Source organism: Syzygium oleosum, unplaced genomic scaffold (assembly GCF_021117445.2).
Source record: "Syzygium oleosum isolate NSW1041296 unplaced genomic scaffold, Sole_v2.1 Sole_v2.08, whole genome shotgun sequence".
Classification (NCBI taxonomy): Eukaryota; Viridiplantae; Streptophyta; class Magnoliopsida; order Myrtales; family Myrtaceae; genus Syzygium; species Syzygium oleosum.
Genome location: NW_026607492.1, coordinates 8,821,490 through 8,840,512, shown reverse-complemented (window position 1 = coordinate 8,840,512; position 19,023 = coordinate 8,821,490). Strand labels below are relative to the sequence as shown.

At 41.9% G+C, this 19,023-nt stretch overlaps 1 protein-coding gene across 1 annotated transcript; it reads left to right on the top strand.

The window, feature by feature from the left end:
• The first annotated feature begins 3,880 nt into the window (after nucleotides 1-3,880).
• LOC115690125 (probable disease resistance protein At5g66900) lies at nucleotides 3,881-8,682 on the top strand. Its single transcript, XM_030616377.2, has 5 exons — nucleotides 3,881-5,220; nucleotides 5,795-6,201; nucleotides 6,353-6,714; nucleotides 7,451-7,662; nucleotides 7,756-8,682. Exons 1-5 carry the CDS (start codon nucleotides 4,065-4,067, stop codon nucleotides 8,592-8,594), a joined length of 2,976 nt encoding a protein of 991 aa, XP_030472237.1. The 5' UTR covers nucleotides 3,881-4,064; the 3' UTR covers nucleotides 8,595-8,682.
• The last annotated feature ends 10,341 nt before the right edge of the window (nucleotides 8,683-19,023 follow it).

Here is a 19,023-nt window from a genome sequence, read left to right as displayed (position 1 = left end):
CTATATATTTTTTTTTCATATTTTTACTACTAATGACTATAATAAATAACCGAATGATAACGCAAATCATTGTTATACTATAACAAGTTCATGGTGTTAATGTTTTTCTAAAAAATAAATTGACTAAGTTAAATAGTCATGTAACTTATTAAACATACCAATTTCATGAGAAGACCCATAAAAATTAAAGCTTATCTTTTAATTGCCATTGAAGTTGTCAGCACATAATAGGAAACAATTTTAATCGGGGATCCGATCTTAGATCTTAAAGATCGAAAGCCCATTTATATGCATGACTCGAAAGAGTAAATTTCCTATTTGGAAAGCGCCAAAAATCTCACACCAAATCAAGTTAAAATCAATATATCTCAAATTAGGAAATTAAATATTTGAAATGGGTTTGGTTTAGGAGATTGCCTAATTTGGAAAATTGGTTTCCAACAATGACCGGCAATGAGAGTTTCGCAGTGAAGCACACAGGGAGGCGAGGATGTTCACGGCAACGGTGAGGCTGCGGACGACAACACACCGATAGCAGTGGCGATGTGGATGAAGGGCAAGCAAGAGCTGCGAATGGATAGGCAGCGACGATGAATTTTCTCAATCGCCGGGCAACCTGCAAAGTTAAGATAAGGCTCGGCAATGGCTGGCTCACGGTGGCTTGAGGACACGCTGCACGTCGGGGTTTCGTTGGGCATCGCTGGAAGAAGACTGATACGTGGTGGAGGACTAAGGGCCCATTTGGTTCAGCTTTCATGCTAGCATTGGCCAAATGCTAGCATTTGGAATGCTGAAAGCCCAAAGCTGGTCCGGACTAGCTTTGGGCTTTCAGCATTCCACGAATGCTACTGTTTACTGTCTTTTTTTTTTTTTTTTGGTTTGAAGCTGTTCATTTTCTTCACCAGGCAACCGGCGAGGGCGGCCGACGAGGGTGGCCGGCGAGGTCGCCTGGGGTTGGGCAACCGCCCAGGCGACTCCATCGCTGGGGTCGCTCGACCCAGGCCGTCGCCGCCTGAGGTCGCGTGACCAGGCGGTGACGGTCGCCTGGGGTCGCTTGACCCAGGCCGTCGCCGCCTGGAGTCGCGCGACCCAGGTGACGCCGTCGTTGGGGTCGCTCGACCCAGGCCGTCGCCTCCTGGTTCGCGTGACCTCAGGCGACGGCCGCCTAGGGTCGTGCGACCTCAAGCGACAGTCGCCTGAGGTCGGGTGACGGCCGCCGGTGCCAGATCTGGCTCGCCGGTGGCCGTAGCCCTTCGCCGGAGCCGGCGAAGGGTGCTTTAAAAAAAAAAAACTCCCAAAGCTCATTTGTAAATAAAAATAACCAAATACAACTTGCATTTTCCCAAGTGGCTTTCAAATGATTTTTACCAAACGCCATTTGCATTTTCCTAAGTGATTTTCACCTAAAGGTATTTGCATTTTCTAAATGAGCATTCTAAAAGCCGAATCAAACGGGCCTAAGTTATACCGTCGGGAAGGGCTGAGCAGAGTCGCGTGACGTGAACCAACCCCTTTCCTTTTTCCCTTCTCTTTCTTCCTCTTTCCCTTTCTTTTTCTTCTTCTTTCTTTCCCTTTCTTTCCACTTGCGCGTTCTCTCTCTCCCAGTTAATTAAGCTGAGCGTCCTTTTTTCTCTTTGTTTGACTATTCGATGTTTTCTTTTTTCGGGCCCCGCCCTTTTCGACCCAGTCAACCCGCTATTACCCTAACTCGCTCCTCGTTCGCAGAAAATATTAGGTGAATTGAATATTTCGCATATATAGCACACCATTCATCTGATGAGACGTGGCGAACTGAGCTCACCAGTTAGATTTTGCAGTCCCACGTAACTCCGCTTTTAGATCTTCTCTCTCCTTCGTTACTCCCTTTCTTCTTTCACCGTTTTCTTCCTTTTCTTTTTGCCTTTCGAGACCATGGACGACGCTCGCGCCTGGATTGCAGCGTCACCAGCCAACCATTGACGACCGCTCATGAGCACGCCGACGCTCATCCATGGCCATCGTCGGCATCGTTCGGGCATGCTATTGATCCCCTTGGGTATCCATCTTTCCCATCCACCATGGACGCCAGCCATGGACGACGCTCGCGGCCAGCCATGGACGACCCTCATCCATGTCCATGGTCATCGTTGGCATCGAGCAACGCCGGAAGGGACGGCTTGATCTGGAAGTTTTGCCAGATCTGGAGCCATGACCGCGAGCAACGCTCGTCGCTCGCGGCCACAATGCATAGATTATGGCCCCAAAAATAAAAGAAGAAGCAAAAATGAAGCTCTGCTTCTGCATTGTGGGTCCATAACGGCGGTGGTGTGCTTCTGATATGTGTACCAGAAGAAGAACATGGTGAAAAGCCGGTGAGAGGGAGAGGTTAACGGCGGGGAGATAATATTCAGGGAGAGAAGTAATGGAGAAGAGAGAGACAGATGGGAGAGAATAAAGATTTATAGCGGGACCCACCTTGCCAAGTGGCATTTATTGGATGGAGTGTTATATCATCCTACGTGACATATTTAACTCACCTAATATTTTCAGCTCGTCCTCAAGATTACCCCACCTACATGCGATCGTTCTTTTTTTAACGTTTTGGCCACCGGATCTATCTACCTCATGGTCAATTCAAGCTCGCTGGATGACAGCGGGCTGGATAAAAGTCGTGCCGATAGCTGTCTCTTACGAAAGACTTATTAAAGCTGGGCCATCGCTTTGCAACTTGCGACTCGGACTTGTTAAACGACTAAGACAGGTCTTCTTCAACCCCTATTATATCGAAAGGTTGAGCTTGGTCCTTTTTGTCTTATTTTAGCCATTTTTTTGTGTGCTTAAAGTTCTAGTTTAGGTTATTTGCAAATAATTTTGCCACGCTCATTTTAAACCTAAAAAAGAAAATCAGATGCACCTTACCAAAATATTGCTTCTACAAAAGTACTCCGGCACCCAAAAAATGAAATTATCACAATAAAATAGGCCCATTAAAGCATGCCACTGTAATCAATCACATTAGAGTGATCAATTAGAGCATGACACATTGACTATCTAGCAAATAATGCATCACAATTTAAAATGCCATATCTCGTTAAATAATACATATCCGTCATTCATGATATGTTTAAGATAATATTCTATTAGAAAAATGTCTCTAAGCATAAAATTCATATGATTTACTGGAATACTACATACAATTCCATAGAGTTGGGTCAGTGGGTAAAAAACATACATACTTGCATTAGATGCATATTGTAGAATTTTTGTGTGTTTTCACAAGTGTCAGAAAAATTTAAAAAGGAAACTAGTTTCTGAAAAAAAGATGAAAAAATTCACTGTATAACTTGTTTACACATTCTCTACATAACGAGTTTGCAGACTTCAAGGGAAAAAACAAAAGAATTTTTTAGAGAAATTACTCTCAAAAGAAAAGATTTATAACATCAAAAAAGAGCAGATAAAAGGAAGGTGTACAAGTGTGAGTGGAAACTGGACAAAGAAGTTTCCAGGTTTCCTTGAAGAAATTTGTGGCCAGAAATGGCCATAACTCTTACAGTTGATTTCCCACCGTTACTTCAGCATTTCTCTAAACTTTAACTATCCCTTTTATGGCCTAATTCTTAAAAAAAAAAACACAAACCTTACCTCAAATGATAATTCTGATATGATCTTTTTTTATCTTATAAAAAATCACTAATTTTAACTTAAATCTCAAATCTGGTCCGAATAATTTAAAAATTTTACATCACGGGGTTAGATTTGAGATTTACATAAAAATTTATGCTTTTTATTGAAATAAAAAAAAGTTGAAGCCAAAATTATGACTTTTCTTGGAATTAGTCCCCCTTTTATAAAAAGAGTCTCTCTCACCCTTTCGCTCATCTCATTCTCCGTTGTTGCTTCAAAGGCCTAAAAGCTCCACTTCCTTCTTCGCACTGCGAAAAATCCAGAAACAAAAAACAGAGAAAAGCGTCCTCTGCAAATCTAGGGACGTGGGTTTCAGTTCTTCGAAGAATCCTTGGCTACCCATCAAAGTTTTGGATTTTCTTGGCTTGTTTGGTCTGTGAAAAAAGAAAGAACAAGAAATGCCCATTGACGTCGCAGGAGCTGCTGTGGGAATGGCATTCGGCGAGTTGCTCGCACTCGTTAAGAATGTATTGACAACAGTTGCTGCGTTTCGTCCCCAGCTCAAGAACATCGAATCCACCTTAAGGACGATAGAACCAATCATCAATGAAATCGACAGGTGCAACACACTGCTGGACCGTCCAAGAGGGATGGATCGGATCAAAGAACTATTGGATGAAGGCAAAAGACTGGTCAACAAGTGCTCGGGGACTTCCAGGCTTCACATGTCGAAGCAGTATAAGCTCTCGAACGAGCTGACCGGATTCCTCGCGGCGCTCAAGAGCGAGATCGATATTTACATGGTGCTACTGATCACGAGAGACGTCATGCTGATGAGGTTGAAGCTGGAGGAGTTGACCGCAAAAATCGAAGCAAAGGACCATTCCGGTGAAGTGTATGGCGAGGCCCTACAGAGCGGGCCTGGGTCTTCAAGAAGGCACAATGAACAAGAAAGGCCGGTTGATTTTGCAGCAGCTGCTGTGGAAACAGCATTCAGGGAGCTGCTTGAGCTCGTTAAGAACCTAGGGAAAACTGTTGCTGCGTTTGGCGGCCAGCTAAAGAAGATCGAGTCCACATTGAGCTCCATAGGCCCAATCATCAATGAGATCGACAAGTTCAACAATCTGCTGGACCGTCCGCAAGAGATGGGTCGGATCGAGAACCTATTGAAGCAAGGCGAAGGACTGGTCAACAAGTGCTCGAAGATCCACAAGTTCAACCTGTGGATGAAGTATACGCACTCGAAAAAGCTGACCAACTTCAACGCAGAAGTCGTGGAGAAGTTCCAGATTTACATGCCGCTGGTGAATGCGAGGAATGGCACGGAGACATTGGTGGAGTTGAAGCGGATCGGGGGAGACGTGAAGAAGGTCAAGGAGTCAATTTCCGTGATAGTGAACACCGGGGCCCTCCAGAGCGGGTTTGAGGCTTCGGGCAACCTTGCAGTCCCCGCGGCGCCCCATTTCATTGTCGGGTCGGAGGTGGAGGCATCCTTGAGGAAGCTCAAGGAGCAGTTGCTCGAGGAGGGAGTGTCTGTGATTGCTGTGACCGCCCCGGGTGGGTGTGGGAAGACCACTCTGCTTAAGAAATTGTGTCATGACGCAGCAATTAAAGGTATATGTGATTGTTATTTTGATTGATCCAGAACTAAAAGATGCTGAGATGAATTTATTGAATTGATCCTTGCCAATTGGTCACCTCTAAGAGTCTTTTGGTTGGCCATTTACGTGTATAGGAGCTGTTGCCTGAACGATGTTCCACTTTTGGACATATTTGACTGATTGAATCCCATTACCTGCTTTCTCTGTCAAGCAATTCGGTTTCTGGTAGATGTGAATGTTTGCACAAAGAATTGCTTGGGTATTATACAGATGGATGTTTCATCAAGAAGAATCTTTTTCTCATCATTCCATTTCGGGTTTGATATCGTGTACAATCTGATAGATCTTTCCCAAGCTTTTAAATATGCAGTAACTTGCCTCTGTTTGATTGCGCTGTGTGCCTTTCCTAATTAGCTGAACCCTCCTCTTCACAGCCATAGGCTTCAGACTTATTATTTCTTCTGCTATGTGGTATCTACTTAGCTCTGAAACTTATCCTACCGAATTCAATAAATGGAAAGTTTTGTCGCAAAATTTCATTCCCTTTGCAAGCGATAGGAGTCAGACTAACTGTGGTTTCCATATAGGCAAATTTAAGGCCAAAATCATGTTTGTCCCTGTCTCGAAGAAGCCCAACCTGATAGACATTGTCCAGAAAATGTATCAACATAATCAATGCAAGGTACCCGTGATTGAAACAGAAGATGATGCAGTTCGCTGCTTGCACCAACTGCTCAACGCAATCGGACAAGATCCTGTGTTGCTTGTGCTGGACGATGTCTGGACTGGATCTGAATCCTTCATTATGAATTTCATCTGCAATGACCTCAGAGATTACAAAATTGTGGTGACATCAAGGTATGAGTTTCCTGCTTTTCGTCCTGTGCATCACCTGAACCCACTGACTCATGACGAAGCCGTGGAACTTTTCCGTCGATGCGTGACTGTTGATGATAGAAGCGTGGATGCGCCAGATGATAAGCTCTTGGATCAGGTATACTCCAGGATTTCTTATGGTCGTCAGAACTCTGAGTTAATCTTTTTTCTTTAGAAAAAATGTTTAATACAATCAACCTGCATATCCTTGCATCATGATTCCTATCAACTTCCTATTAATGTTTTCTGTTCTTTTTTCCCTGTGGCAGATAGTGAAACTCTGTAATGGATTGCCATTGGCTCTTACAGTCGTCGCCGAGACTCTTCGAGGAGCGGATCGTTCATTCTGGCAAATAACACTTCTTGAATTGGCTAAAGGCCATTTCCTTTCTGATTCGGAGAATGACATTCTCGATTATCTCAAAAAGAGCTTGGACGACTTGGATGGTGAACCTTGGGTCAAGGAGCGTTTCATGGACCTCGGGTCGTTTCCGAAGGATCGCATGATTTCCACCACTGCTCTCATTGATATGTGGGTGGAATTGTATAACCTAGATTGCGATGGCATGCGCGCCATTAATGACCTCCATAGAGTCGTTTACAGGAATCTAGCTAATCTCGTAGTCAGCAGGTATGGCTCTGAAGTTCATTTTGTTCTCTCATTCCAACTTTTCCAGTTTTCTACTTCTCTAAGTGTACCTCATCAGATTCTGGCCGGCATCTGATTAGCTTTTCCTGACACGAAGTGTGAAATGGACAAAGGCATGATGAGATCTTTGCACCAAGACAAGAAGAGAACAATACAAGTATCGTAACTTTCGTACGGCGCTAATTTAATTGCCAATAACTTTTTTTTTTTGATCACTTGGTTATAGTGCTCACTTTAATGCCATGACTTTTTTTTTTTTCTGATAACTTCATTGCCATATAACTTTTCAATCGATAATCTGAATGCCACAAATTCTTAAAAATGTTCACCATAGTGCCATGCCACGTCGGATTTTTGGCACTTGGGTGAACGTTTTTAAAAAGTTGACACTCAAGTAATCAATTGAAAATTATAACACTAAAGCGGTCGGAAAAAAACGTTATGGTACTCAATTGAGCACCGTATGAAAGTTATGATACTTGTGGTGACCTTATTCTAACCTTCAGCTATAGAGTGTTCTGCATTGTAAAAGCCAAATGATTTATACAAAGGCCTGGAGAGAACATTTCTAACACCTGACTTTATTTCTCAAGAGTGGGAAAGATCGATGTTTTCTTTTACTAATGAATTGATATCATCAAATGCCTAGCACTAGATTTTAGCATAAGAAACTCGGTCGCAAATGCTGATGTTTGAGTGTTTGATTCCATACATACAGGAAAGATTCAAGTGATGACAACGAATATTACAGCGGCCACTATACTATGCAGCACTATATGCTCAGAGAGCTGGCTATCAGGGAGTGCAACGAGGCGGAAATAGAGAAGAGAGAGAGAATCATTCTGGAGTTGATTGGAAATAGTTTTCCTGGCTGGTGGAGCGAGCAAAAGCAACAGCCTCTCTGTGCTCGTCTAGTGTCCATCTCCACAGGTTAGTAAATCTCTCACTCTCTCAAAGACCAGTAAGGAAAAATCAACTGGTTGGTTGTCAGTTACCTTCTAACCTTCTACAATCATAATGCAGATAAAACATTCTCAACACCCTGGCCAAATCTTGAATTGCCTAAAGCTGAGGCTCTTGTCTTGAACTTCCAGACCTACGAGCAAACCGAATCTTATGCTTTGCCTGAATTCATTGAGAAGGCGGACAAGCTCAAGGTACTCATAGTAACAAACTACGGTTTTCTTCCTGCTGAGCTGCACAATTTCCATGTCATCGGTTCCAATTTAAGGAGGATTAGGCTCGAACACGTCATGGTTTCTTTCCTAAACTTGGGAAAATTACGGTTGCACAGTTTGCGAAAGATATCCTTTTTCATGTGCAACATCAGTCAGGCTTCGATGCCGAACGACGCAAAAATCTCTGATGCAATGCCCACCTTAGAGGAACTCGACATTGACTATTGCAACTATCTTGTGACGTTACCAGATTGCATCTGTCAGATAAAGACTTTGAGGAAGCTTAGCATCACAAACTGCCCTGATTTCTATGCTCTCCCTGAACAAATTGGGTTATCGGCGTCCCTCGAAGTGGTCAGGCTTAATTCCTGCACAAACTTGTCACAATTACCAGACTCAATTGGAAGCCTCCAAAAGTTGAGATTTCTAAATATATCTGATTGCAATAACCTGAGCACCTTGCCTGATCAAATTGGACAAATGGTTAATCTCCAGAAAATACACATGAGAGGATGTCTAAGGTTGTCTGTGCTGCCACCAACGATCGTGAAGCTGAGGAACTTAAGAAAGGTGTTTTGTGAGAAAGAAAAAGCCGTCCTGTGGGGGCCTCTCAAGAGCAGTCTCAATGTCTTGAATATAATAGCGTCTGAAGAAGAGGCTAGCTTAGATTGGTTGCGTGATTAAGAGGAGGGCGATTGCTCCTGTACTTTGCGCTTTTTTTTTAAATGTGGACGGCCGAGCCATTGCTGACTGGACCAAATAATTGATGAGGAACGCCACATCATTGTTTTTAAAAATATTTCCAAGTCAGAATTTTTTTTCCGTTTATTTTTTCTTCTTCCCATTTCTTTCTTTCTTTCTTCTTCCTCCTCTTTCCTCCACCACCAACAATGCGGCTGCGAACCATAGCCACCGTGTCCCTACCATCACCGTTGTCACTGACACCTAACTCGTGGTGCCTTACCACCATGACCCTAACTCATGGTGCCTTACAATCTCGATAGCTTGGAGATGACTCTGGTTGAAGAGGAAAAAGCCGTCCCGTGGGGGCCTCTCAAGGACAGTCTCGATAGCTTGGAGATGACTCTATTTGAAGAAGAAGAGCCTAACTTAGATTGGCTGCTGGATTTGGAAGGAGTAAGGATAATGATGATGTCTGGACTTTTCTAAATATTCAACTTCTTTTCTGCACTTTTATCAATCTAAATTGCAATGTCACATCATGCATTTTTTTTTAGGATAAGTGTACTGTCACGAAAATGCAATAGAGTCCTAAAACTTTCAAAAAACGCAATCAAGTTGTAAAACTTGTTAGAAAAGTGCAATTGAGTCTTACATCAAGTCTTAAAACTTGTAAGAAGTTCCAAAACTTGTCAAGTGCACCAACTTGACAAATTGACGCAATCAAATCTTAAAACTTGTTAGCATTTTTCGTTTGTCAAGTTGGATGGAATCAATGGAAGGATTCGATTGAACCAACTTGACAAGTTTTATAATTTCATTATACTTTTAGAAAGTTTTAGAATTCAATTGCACTTTTACGACGGGATTTAAGACTTGATTGCACTAAGATTTAATTGCATTTTCGTGATAAATTTTAGGACTTTTGGTATACTTATCTCTTTTTTTAAGCCACTGTTGAGTGGACAAAATAATTGATGGGGATGATATATCATACTTCTGAATATTTTCAAGCCAGAATTTCTTTTCCTTTTATTATTTTGTTCTTCTTATTTCTTCTTTCTTTCTCCTCCTCCATATCACCTACGACGCCGATGCAAGCCATAAGCACCACGCCCATACCATCACCGTCGTCACTGACACCTAACTCGCGGTGTCTTACCACCAGAACCACTTCGGCATCGCCTTTTCTCTCTGTGATCACACGACTCTCTGTATCTCTTAGATCTGAGTTGCAAACTTAGTTTCGAGCCCTTGAAACCTCATGTTTGAAGTCGTGGCGGCCTTAAATCGGAGGTCGCGACCTTGAATCTGAGGTTAGGCGCCTGAGATCTAATGAGAGAGAGAGAGAGAGAGAGAGAGAGAGAGAGAGAGAGAGAGAGAGAGAGAGAGAGAGAGAGAGGTGCTTGCAGTGTCATCTGAGGGAAGCTTTTCGTGGTGGTCTTGGTAGTGCTCGAGCATGGCTTTGGTGTGGTGATGACTGTCTGAGTGGTGCATCTGCGGACAATCGTTGCCGGTGGTTGCTCGAGGCCGTGGTGGTGGGTTTGGCAACGATAGTGCGTCATCTTTTTCATTTCATTTTATCTTTTTTAAGAGAGAGGGGGACATGAATATCACAAGAAAGCCACTGTAAACAGGTTAACGGTAAGTTAACAGTATAGGGTTCACGGTATCATACTTTTTAGCAGAGGAGTTAAATCGAATCAATTTTCAAAAGTTAGGGATTAGATTGAAAAGAATGGTTTTGGATGACATTGGTAATTGAGAAACAATTTAGAGACTTGGAGAGACAGTTTCACAACTCAAAAAAACGAATGTGAGCGTGTTTATTCGTTCTTCTTTTCATTGCCATTTCTCCTTTTTCGCTCTTCCATAGGATCTACTTTACTTTTTTCCAGCGTGTTTAAATCGATTTTTATTTTTTAACTTTTTCTTTAATTTAAAATTTTTTCCGTAGTAGTTTTTACTTTTGACTTTTGACTTCTTTTTATAATTTTGCGATGTCTGCACTTTGACTTATTCTAATATTAAGTATGTGAAATTTTCATAATCTACTATATTGACACCTAGATTTACCTATAAATTTTCTATAAGTTCTCAAAAGTTGAATAATTTTTTAAATTCCGGAGTAAAAGTAAAGAATTACTTTTAATCTGTATTAGCTAAAAAAAATCTCACCCGAATGGTGCACGCACTTCCACTTTTTTTACCAAAACACATGAAAATTTCCAGTATATAGATATTGACACATAGTTAACATTTATTTTCATAACTCTTTGAGATTTGAATGATATTGTCAATTTTAGCATAAAAGTAAAAAATACTTGTTGTTTATGCTTAATTGCACACAGGGAAGCTCGTTTATTTTCTTTGGTTCATTCTTTGATACCGATCTTCAATTATGCCTGAATCCTATAGTACGAGAGGTTGTTCAATATAGTGGGATCTAATAGCTTTACAACGAAACCAATCAAAATCAATGGCTAAAATTAGAGACAAATCTAGAATGCTTTTCCGGTGAGGGAAAATTTTCTCATTAATTACATTAAAGCTGAACTTCTTTATTTCAATAACTAACATACTGTTCGAATGATTTAAAAGTTAAACCATAGTTAATGGCGAATACATTTGCTTAGAAACTTAATTTTCATCCTACAGTTTTCTCAAGGGTGTTTTCGTGATCTATTGTGGAAAATTGGACCAAAATAAATTAACTTAATAATGTTTTGAGAAATTTTACGAGGGCATTTGCCAAAAGGTACCAAATTGCCGCATTGTAATGCTCATTATGTTTGGAGAAGTCGGTGGGGTCAGTAGCCCCCATGTAACGTCCTTACCTCGGGGTTATTAATACGACATTCTAGGCTCGTCACCGTCCCATTTCTTTTATCTGATTAATAACCAGATGCAGAAACGTGTACAAACAAACTCACAAACAAAATAATAGCTGGAAATCAGGGAAAGCACAACAAGAAAAACACACTATTGCCATATTACATAAACATATTTTTCAAGCCCTTTTCTACGGGCCGTTCCACGTACAAACTATATCTGGTTACATCACAAGTGAAGGCCAGGGTTAATCCTAGCTCCTCTATGTCATCCTCCATCTCAGCGGGTGCATCCAAACGAACCGAGGGTCCAGAGCTCATCCTAAAAACATGGAAAACAACGGGAGTGAGTTGAAAACTTAATGAGTAAATTCATTAACACTTGTGCAGGATGATGCCTCGCCGTCGTACTAACGCATACAAATATCTTCTCTGCTTTATGTCGATGGCAAATCAATAGCAAAGACTTTGACCTTGCCCTTGCTATATTTACATGAAGGCTCACCTTTATCCGGTCACATAAAAATGTACAAGAAAAATTACATGTGAAGCCTCTCAATCAATCGGCATGCAAAAATACCCGAAAATATTCATACGTGAATTCATTTATTATACAGTCAAAATCCATCGGACATCGTCTCCTCAATACACGGGTGGCGAGTCCTCCAGAATCCTTTGGGCATCCATAAACCTTCGGCTAATCAATAAACACACATACCGGCACACATATAAGATTCATTTATCGTCATCCTGGCTCAACCAGGGCATCTTGGCTCAACCGAGGCATCCAACTTCATGCTAGGCATCTTGGCTCAACCAAGGCATTTGGGCTCAACCGAGGCATCCCGGGGCTAGCTTACCCAGGCATTCGGGCTCAACCCAAGCATCCTGGCTCAACCAAGGCATCTCGGCTTAACCGAGGCATCGCTGCCAACGCTATGTGACGACGGTCTTCTTTTTTCATTTAGTGATCACACATCATAGGTCGCACAAGCCGGTTTATTATCCTCTATCTTAACCCACGCACATAAGGTCTTAGTTGCTATGTACACATAAAAAGCTCACAAGCTCATAAATCAACAAGCATGGTTAAGAACATCAACATATCACATAAACTAGCGAATCCAAGTGTCATGCAACCATGCACAAGAACAAAATCGTTTCAAGCAACAACAACCTCCCAAGCCGCGTTCCAACCACGTAACACACCGCCCTATCCAAGTGTTAGGGAATTCACTCACCTGCAAGCACAAAAAAATGTCTATGGGGGTCGAATAGGGAAATGGCGGTCGGCGGCGGTGAACGGGCGAGAGAGAGGGAGAGAGGTACTCGGCGTGAGGGTAAGGGAGAGAGAGGGAGACATGAGAGTGAGAGATGAGAGAGGAAGAGGAGGTGGTGTGTGGAAACTAAGGGGGACTAAGCCTATTTATAGTATGGTCAACTCATTGTCTTAATGAATTAAGGCCAAAATCCATTAATGAAGGGCCCTAAAGTCTAAGCTCCATTATGATAAGGCCTAGAAAGTCTTTGACCATTATGAAACTTCTTATGCAAGCCTTTAATTGAGGCCACACATTTCTCAACTTGGTCTCCAAGTTTCTATCTTAGGGTTATTAGGCCCTAAAAGTCTAAGTTAATGATGAAGTTGATCTTAAAGTCTATGGCCATTATTAGGCTTCCTCTCCAAGCTTTTCTTGAGGACCACATAATACTAACTTGGTTTCCAAGTTGTTGACTTAGGGTAATTATACCCTACTAATTTATTTAAGGCCTAAGTAATTTGTGACATTCTAAATTTCGACCCACTTGGTATTTATGAAATGCGTAATTTCAATAACGCACTTGTAGTAAATCTCGCCCAGACTTGATCACTCTTGGGACACTAACCAGTAGGGAAAGGCTAATTAGGGATCTAGATTCGCGCGACCATAGAACCTGACCATGGACTGACCTTCAACCATAAGGATTGTCGAGGTGATATTTTGGGCTAATATAGACCGATCTAAGGATGGTCATGGATCGATTTGCGAATGTCGTATAATTGGATTGCGGGTGATTCCGCCTCGCCAGAATACGAAATTTGCAAACGATTTCAAACCTATTCCAAACGATCGCGTTCTCTAAAACTAGTGATTGATCATCGCAATTACATGACAATCGAGGTCACCATGGCTCAAGTGAACTTAAACGTGGTTCGATTTAGTATCGACCACGGGTCGAATACACGAATTTTCCCGGAAGCCGCCTGTTAGTTTGAGATAAGCTCAAGTTGTGTTTATTTGAGTTTGGCTATTAAATAGAGACCGAGTTTGGGCATAAAAAATTTCGATAGTCATGATACAATATTTGGACGACGTCAGAAGTACCGTGGTCAGTTTTGAATTTGCTCGAATTCGTCAGAAAATTGGAATTTTGGAAGGAAATGAAAAATGACCGTTTTGCCCTTGAGATTTTATGAAGGCCAAGCATTAAGTGAGAGGGGCATTTTGGTCATTTCACACCAACTTTAGAGATAAAAATTTTTGGACGATTTTGTCCCTGCACTTTTTGTGAAATTCCAATTTGGCCCTTGGATATTTTTTATGGGAATTGATCTGGGCCGTCGATTTCTAGATAAGATTGAATCGTGGCCGTTGATTAGAAAGTAGAGAGAGGGGTAGGATGGTAATTTTGCCTAGGGGTAGACTAGGCTAAGCTTTTTCTTTCTTTCTTTTTTTCTTTTTCTTTCTTTTCCTCTCTTTTCTCTCTCTCCCTCTCACTCTCACGATCACCCTCTCCCTTTTTCCTTCTTCTAGCCGTGAGCTTCCCTCCCCCTCTCCCTCACGTGAGTTGGCCAACCGGCCGGCCAATCGTCGTCCGTTCGTCGCCGTTTCGTCGAACCGTCGCTCGCCTTTTTGCCGTTTCGCACCACCACCGCCACCGCCGTCTCTCTCCCATGTTTTTCCCACCGAGAAACACCCTCACCAGCCCCATCTCAGCCCAGTACAGCCAAGAAAGCCAGCAGCCAATCGCCGCCGTTCGCCGCTGCTCATGACCGCCGGTGAGTCGCCGGTAACCCTTAATGCTTGTTGCCGCCGTCGCTGCTGCTGTTTGTCCTCTGTCCAGCCACCGTTGAGGCCTCGATTTCGCGTAGGATCACAAGTAAGTGATATCCTAAATCTCGCCTAGGATAACGGGTAATTTCGGGTTAGTTCGGGCCCGTTTTAGCAAGTTTTAGGGGTTATTCGTAGAGAAATGGTTGGACTGTTTTGGCTGAGCTATTTGGATGAAATTATGATGATTTTTGAGGTGGATTGGAGGTTAGAATTGATTGATTTTGTGATTGGAATAATTACAAGTGATTACTGTGACTTATTGTGTGAAAAACGGGCCTAAATGTGCCGTTATAGTGATTTTTCTGTGGTGGCCGAATCACTGTTCATTCTGTGGCTGAATTGATGCATATTGGTGTTTGAGACATAGTGCGTGTTGGTTTGGGGTTGTCGTTAGGAGTACGACGCCCGTGAGTGGTGAAAATTGACCTAGATTATGAAAATTGTGTTAAATTGAGCTTGTGCAAGTGGATTTGATGAATTTGTGGACTATATGTGCTGGATTGTTGTGTGATGCCATGGCTGAGTTTTGAGGGTCCTTGAGACCAAATTTATGCATGATTATGATAGTGCGATGTGTATGTTGTGGGCTGTGATTATTGGCTTGTGGTGTTCTAATGCACGTGTTGGTTTGTGGATTAATTTGTGAAATTCGAAATTGATGTGTGGAAGGATTGAGCTGAATCGAATTGTGTGGAATTTGAGCATGTTGAGATGATATTTGAGCATGTGAATATGCATGAATTTATATGGATCAACATGCGCGTGATCACTAAAAACCCTGAGGCGTGTATTGTAACGCGGGGTCCAGATAAAATGTGGTTTGTTGACATGCTCGCTTGATCACATAATCCCTGAGGCGTGTACTGCAACGCGGGAAATTGAACCCGTCCTGAGGCGTGTACTGTAACGCGGGACGATGCCCGGTATTACCGGAAGACCGCCAACCTGAGGCGTGTTCGTTTACGCGGGTTGTGCCGTAGGTGGAGGATGTTGAGCCTGAGGCGTGTACTGTAACGCGGGCAAGAGACATAGCCTGAGGCGTGTACTGTAACGCGGGCTAAGGAGTGTTGTGAATATATTACGCGGTTTGTGCCGCAGGTGGAGGATATTGAGCCTGAGGCGTGTACTGTAACGCGGGCAAGAGACATAGCCTGAGGCATGTACTGTAACGCGGGCTAAGGAGTGTTGTGAATATGAGACGGTTGTATGTGGACCGTGGAGCGAAAGTAGACCTGAGGCGTAATTACGCGGGTCAGAAAAGAATTGGGTGCGTGTGCTCGAGTGAAATGGGAATCGTATGATGTTGTAGTTGTTATGCGAATGTAGGCATGAATATGGTTTGATTGGTATTATTGACTGGGACATGGTGTCGGTTTCTGATAATAATATTTGAATTCGCATGTAAGATTTCGTGCGTATCAAGGTGAGACATTTATGCCTGCTATTGTTTTGGCTTGCTAGTTGTGTGATTTGTGTGCTCGAACATGCCCAGAGATACGTGTTAGCCTAGGTGGGTTTTAGGATTTCACTTGCTGAGAAGTGTTCTCACGGTTTTATTTAAAACTATTTAGCCGATCGAAGTTCCAATGGAGTCGGGAGAGGAGGACAATCCGATTGAGGTCAATGCTGAGCCCAAGTCTTCAGAGGAACAGACTGGCATCGACGAGGCTGATTCTGAGTGGACCCCCTCTAGGGCGAATAGGGGTTAGTTAGAAGTTAGGGGTTGGACAGTTTTGAGATGCGCCCCTTTTTGGTTGTAGTATTAGTCTACCCGATGCCGCTAGTCCCTTTTTGATATCGGCGGTTGTCAGTGCGGAGGTTTGATGGTTGCGATGGTTTGTATTGAATATTGTGAATATAGTGGGTGTAATGAAGTGGTTGGTTGCTAGTTGTGATGGATTGTAATGGATATTGTATATATGGTGGTGTAGTATAGTGCTTGGTGGTTTGGTGATTTATCTCTCCCTATTACCCCACGAATATACTGTCAGGGTTGATGTTCTCTTTTCCGCCGTGTTCGAACTCTGATGTGTTGGTTTGGGTCGGTGGCGTTTCCTGGGACGTCGCACCTTTTCGACCGAAGAGGGATGTCGCGAGCTCGATGGGGTTCGAGGCGTGACATAATTCATGATGATCTCTCTCTCTTTGGCTGCGAACCTCTCAGGTGAACGTGAGAGGTAGTCTTGGTCCTCAAGACTCAATTATTGAAGTCTCCCACTAGATTATTATTGGTGATTTTCAAGACAACTTGTTCCTCAAGCCACAAAAATAGGTAATTATGCCCTAAGTAGTTTAGGGACACCTAAGCTAAAGAATCATTACCCTCATTAGAAAGTTCAGAATGTATAGATTTTTTTCTCCAGAAGGCATCAAATCGAAATTCTAACGCTCTCATATAGAAAATGATGAATCTTTGCAATCTGGCAAAACCGGCAGTTTTTGCACTGTTCTAAAAATCAGACTTAACAACATAGTAAATGGACTTCGAAAATTCTAAAATTTGAATATGTCATAAATAAGAGCTTAACAAATATTTCCCATGAAGAACACAGAATCTGGATCTGTCTTTAAACAAAACTTTTAGTAACTCAAAGACAGACTAAAAACAGTTCACTAGAACAAAATCCTTGCTTTTAAAAGTAAGCTCTTTCCAGAATCCAAATCATTTCCAAAAATTCTCAAAATTTTTATATGTTATATAGAAAGAAGTTCTCAACAACTCTTGTGAAGGAAATTTGTTAAGAATAGTTCTAGGAAAACTCGTGGAAAATCAAGAAGGTGTAAAGGTTATAGAAACAGCTACACTGGACGGTTCAAACCCGTTTAGAAAATGGTCTTTCGTACAAATCAAATCATCTTAGAAAAATCTGAATTTAAAGTATGTTATACTTAAAGATGTTGGAAACAACTTTGATGAAGAAAGTTTCTTAAAATTCGGTTCATAAAAACCTCCACAAAAATAACAAAACGACAAAACGAAGAGGTGCAGATGACCCAAATCTGGGTTTTCTAGAACTAGAACAAGAATTGAGTCCAAATGAGAAAACCACCATATTTGATTCAACAAAACTCAATTCTAGCAAAATCAAGGGTATAAGAAGATTGGAAGGCTTAGAAATGAATCTTATCTCCTTGCTCACAGGTACGAGTAGGGCACGTGTCGCGTTCAAGACCGATCCCTAATCCCTTGGCAAACCGATCCATAGCCATTTCCCGGGGACTAAAATTTAGGATGTTACACCCCAGGTCCATCCCTTGTTGAGATGGATTATAATCATAAATATGGATTCAAATAATATAATCCTGTTCATGAAGATGAAAAAGATTGAGCTTCAAGTTATACACGAAACTGAACATAGTGTGCCAACCGTAGTCGCTAATTATTCTCGGTCAAGGGAATAAAACTCATATTTAACATGAATATATTGCTAATCTTATATAGTTAATCCATGCCCATTCGGTACAACTAATGATGCCTTGTCTTGACTCTGTAATGTGCCATTAGTTTTAAGTATACAAACAGCCTATCAAAGACTTCTCTGAATTTTGATGAGAGATCAGTGCATTATCATTTACTACAATCATGTTCTAATAGTGGCAAAACTGTGAAATTGTGAATTTTTCTCCTTTTTACTGAACATCAAAATATTGAAATTGTATAGTAGGAACACTTCCTAGGCTTCAAATCACATTTAAAACGAACGATTCCACGTCAACGATAGTAACAACCCAACCACTCGGGTTTGCCTCAGTGACCATCCTTCTTACTTTGGAAGGGCGAGGTGGGGAGTTCGATTCCCTACCTTCTCAGGGGTATTATGGGTGGGGACGTTTAGTTTCAGATGTAGGTTTCGACTCCCACGCTCTGCAAAGAGGTAAGGCAAAAGTGTGAGAGTGAATTGAGAGTTAGAGTAGGATAAACCAAAAAAAAAAAAACAACCCGAATATAATACGCGGTTGGTTGCTAATTATTCTCGGTCAAGAAAACATGTTTAACGGTCAGAAAACGGGCTCTAGGGTATAATGTAGTACTGGCGGTAACCGCAACTGGCAAATTCTAGTTTCTATTTTTTTATAATTTTTTTTCGTTCTCAGAGACAATATGGTAATATGTTGTAAATTTGATGCAGGAGCATCCAGCTTAACTCCATCAACAAATTTAGCACCATCGATGTTCATTCAAGCAAAGGTGGAGTTCGATCATAACATGCTTCAGTGGATCATCGATGAAGAGACTTTCGACCGAGTTACCGATTAAAGTTATCGGTACACCAAGAATACTTGCCAAATTCAAAGTTAATCAACAACATATCAATGGGAGGTTGTTCCATGCAATTTCCTATGATATTTGCTGATTTATTGTGGTAGTTATCCTCTGGTCAAAGATGGAGCACGAATTTTGGAAGATGAATCGAATGACTGAAGGTCAAGATTTCAAGTCTCCATGTCTTTATTGCACTTCATAGTTCCTATGTGTCATTAATGCATTTCTAAGTTTCTAGGTCT

Bases quoted from the DNA above. Each gene is read 5' to 3' on its own strand.
- LOC115690125 (XM_030616377.2), top strand. From the start codon at position 4,065: ATGCCCATTGACGTCGCAGGAGCTGCTGTGGGAATGGCATTCGGCGAG. The intron at 5,221-5,794 runs GTATATGTGATT...GTTTCCATATAG, and splicing joins TCATGACGCAGCAATTAAAG to GCAAATTTAAGGCCAAAATC. The intron at 7,663-7,755 runs GTTAGTAAATCT...ATCATAATGCAG, and splicing joins TCTAGTGTCCATCTCCACAG to ATAAAACATTCTCAACACCC.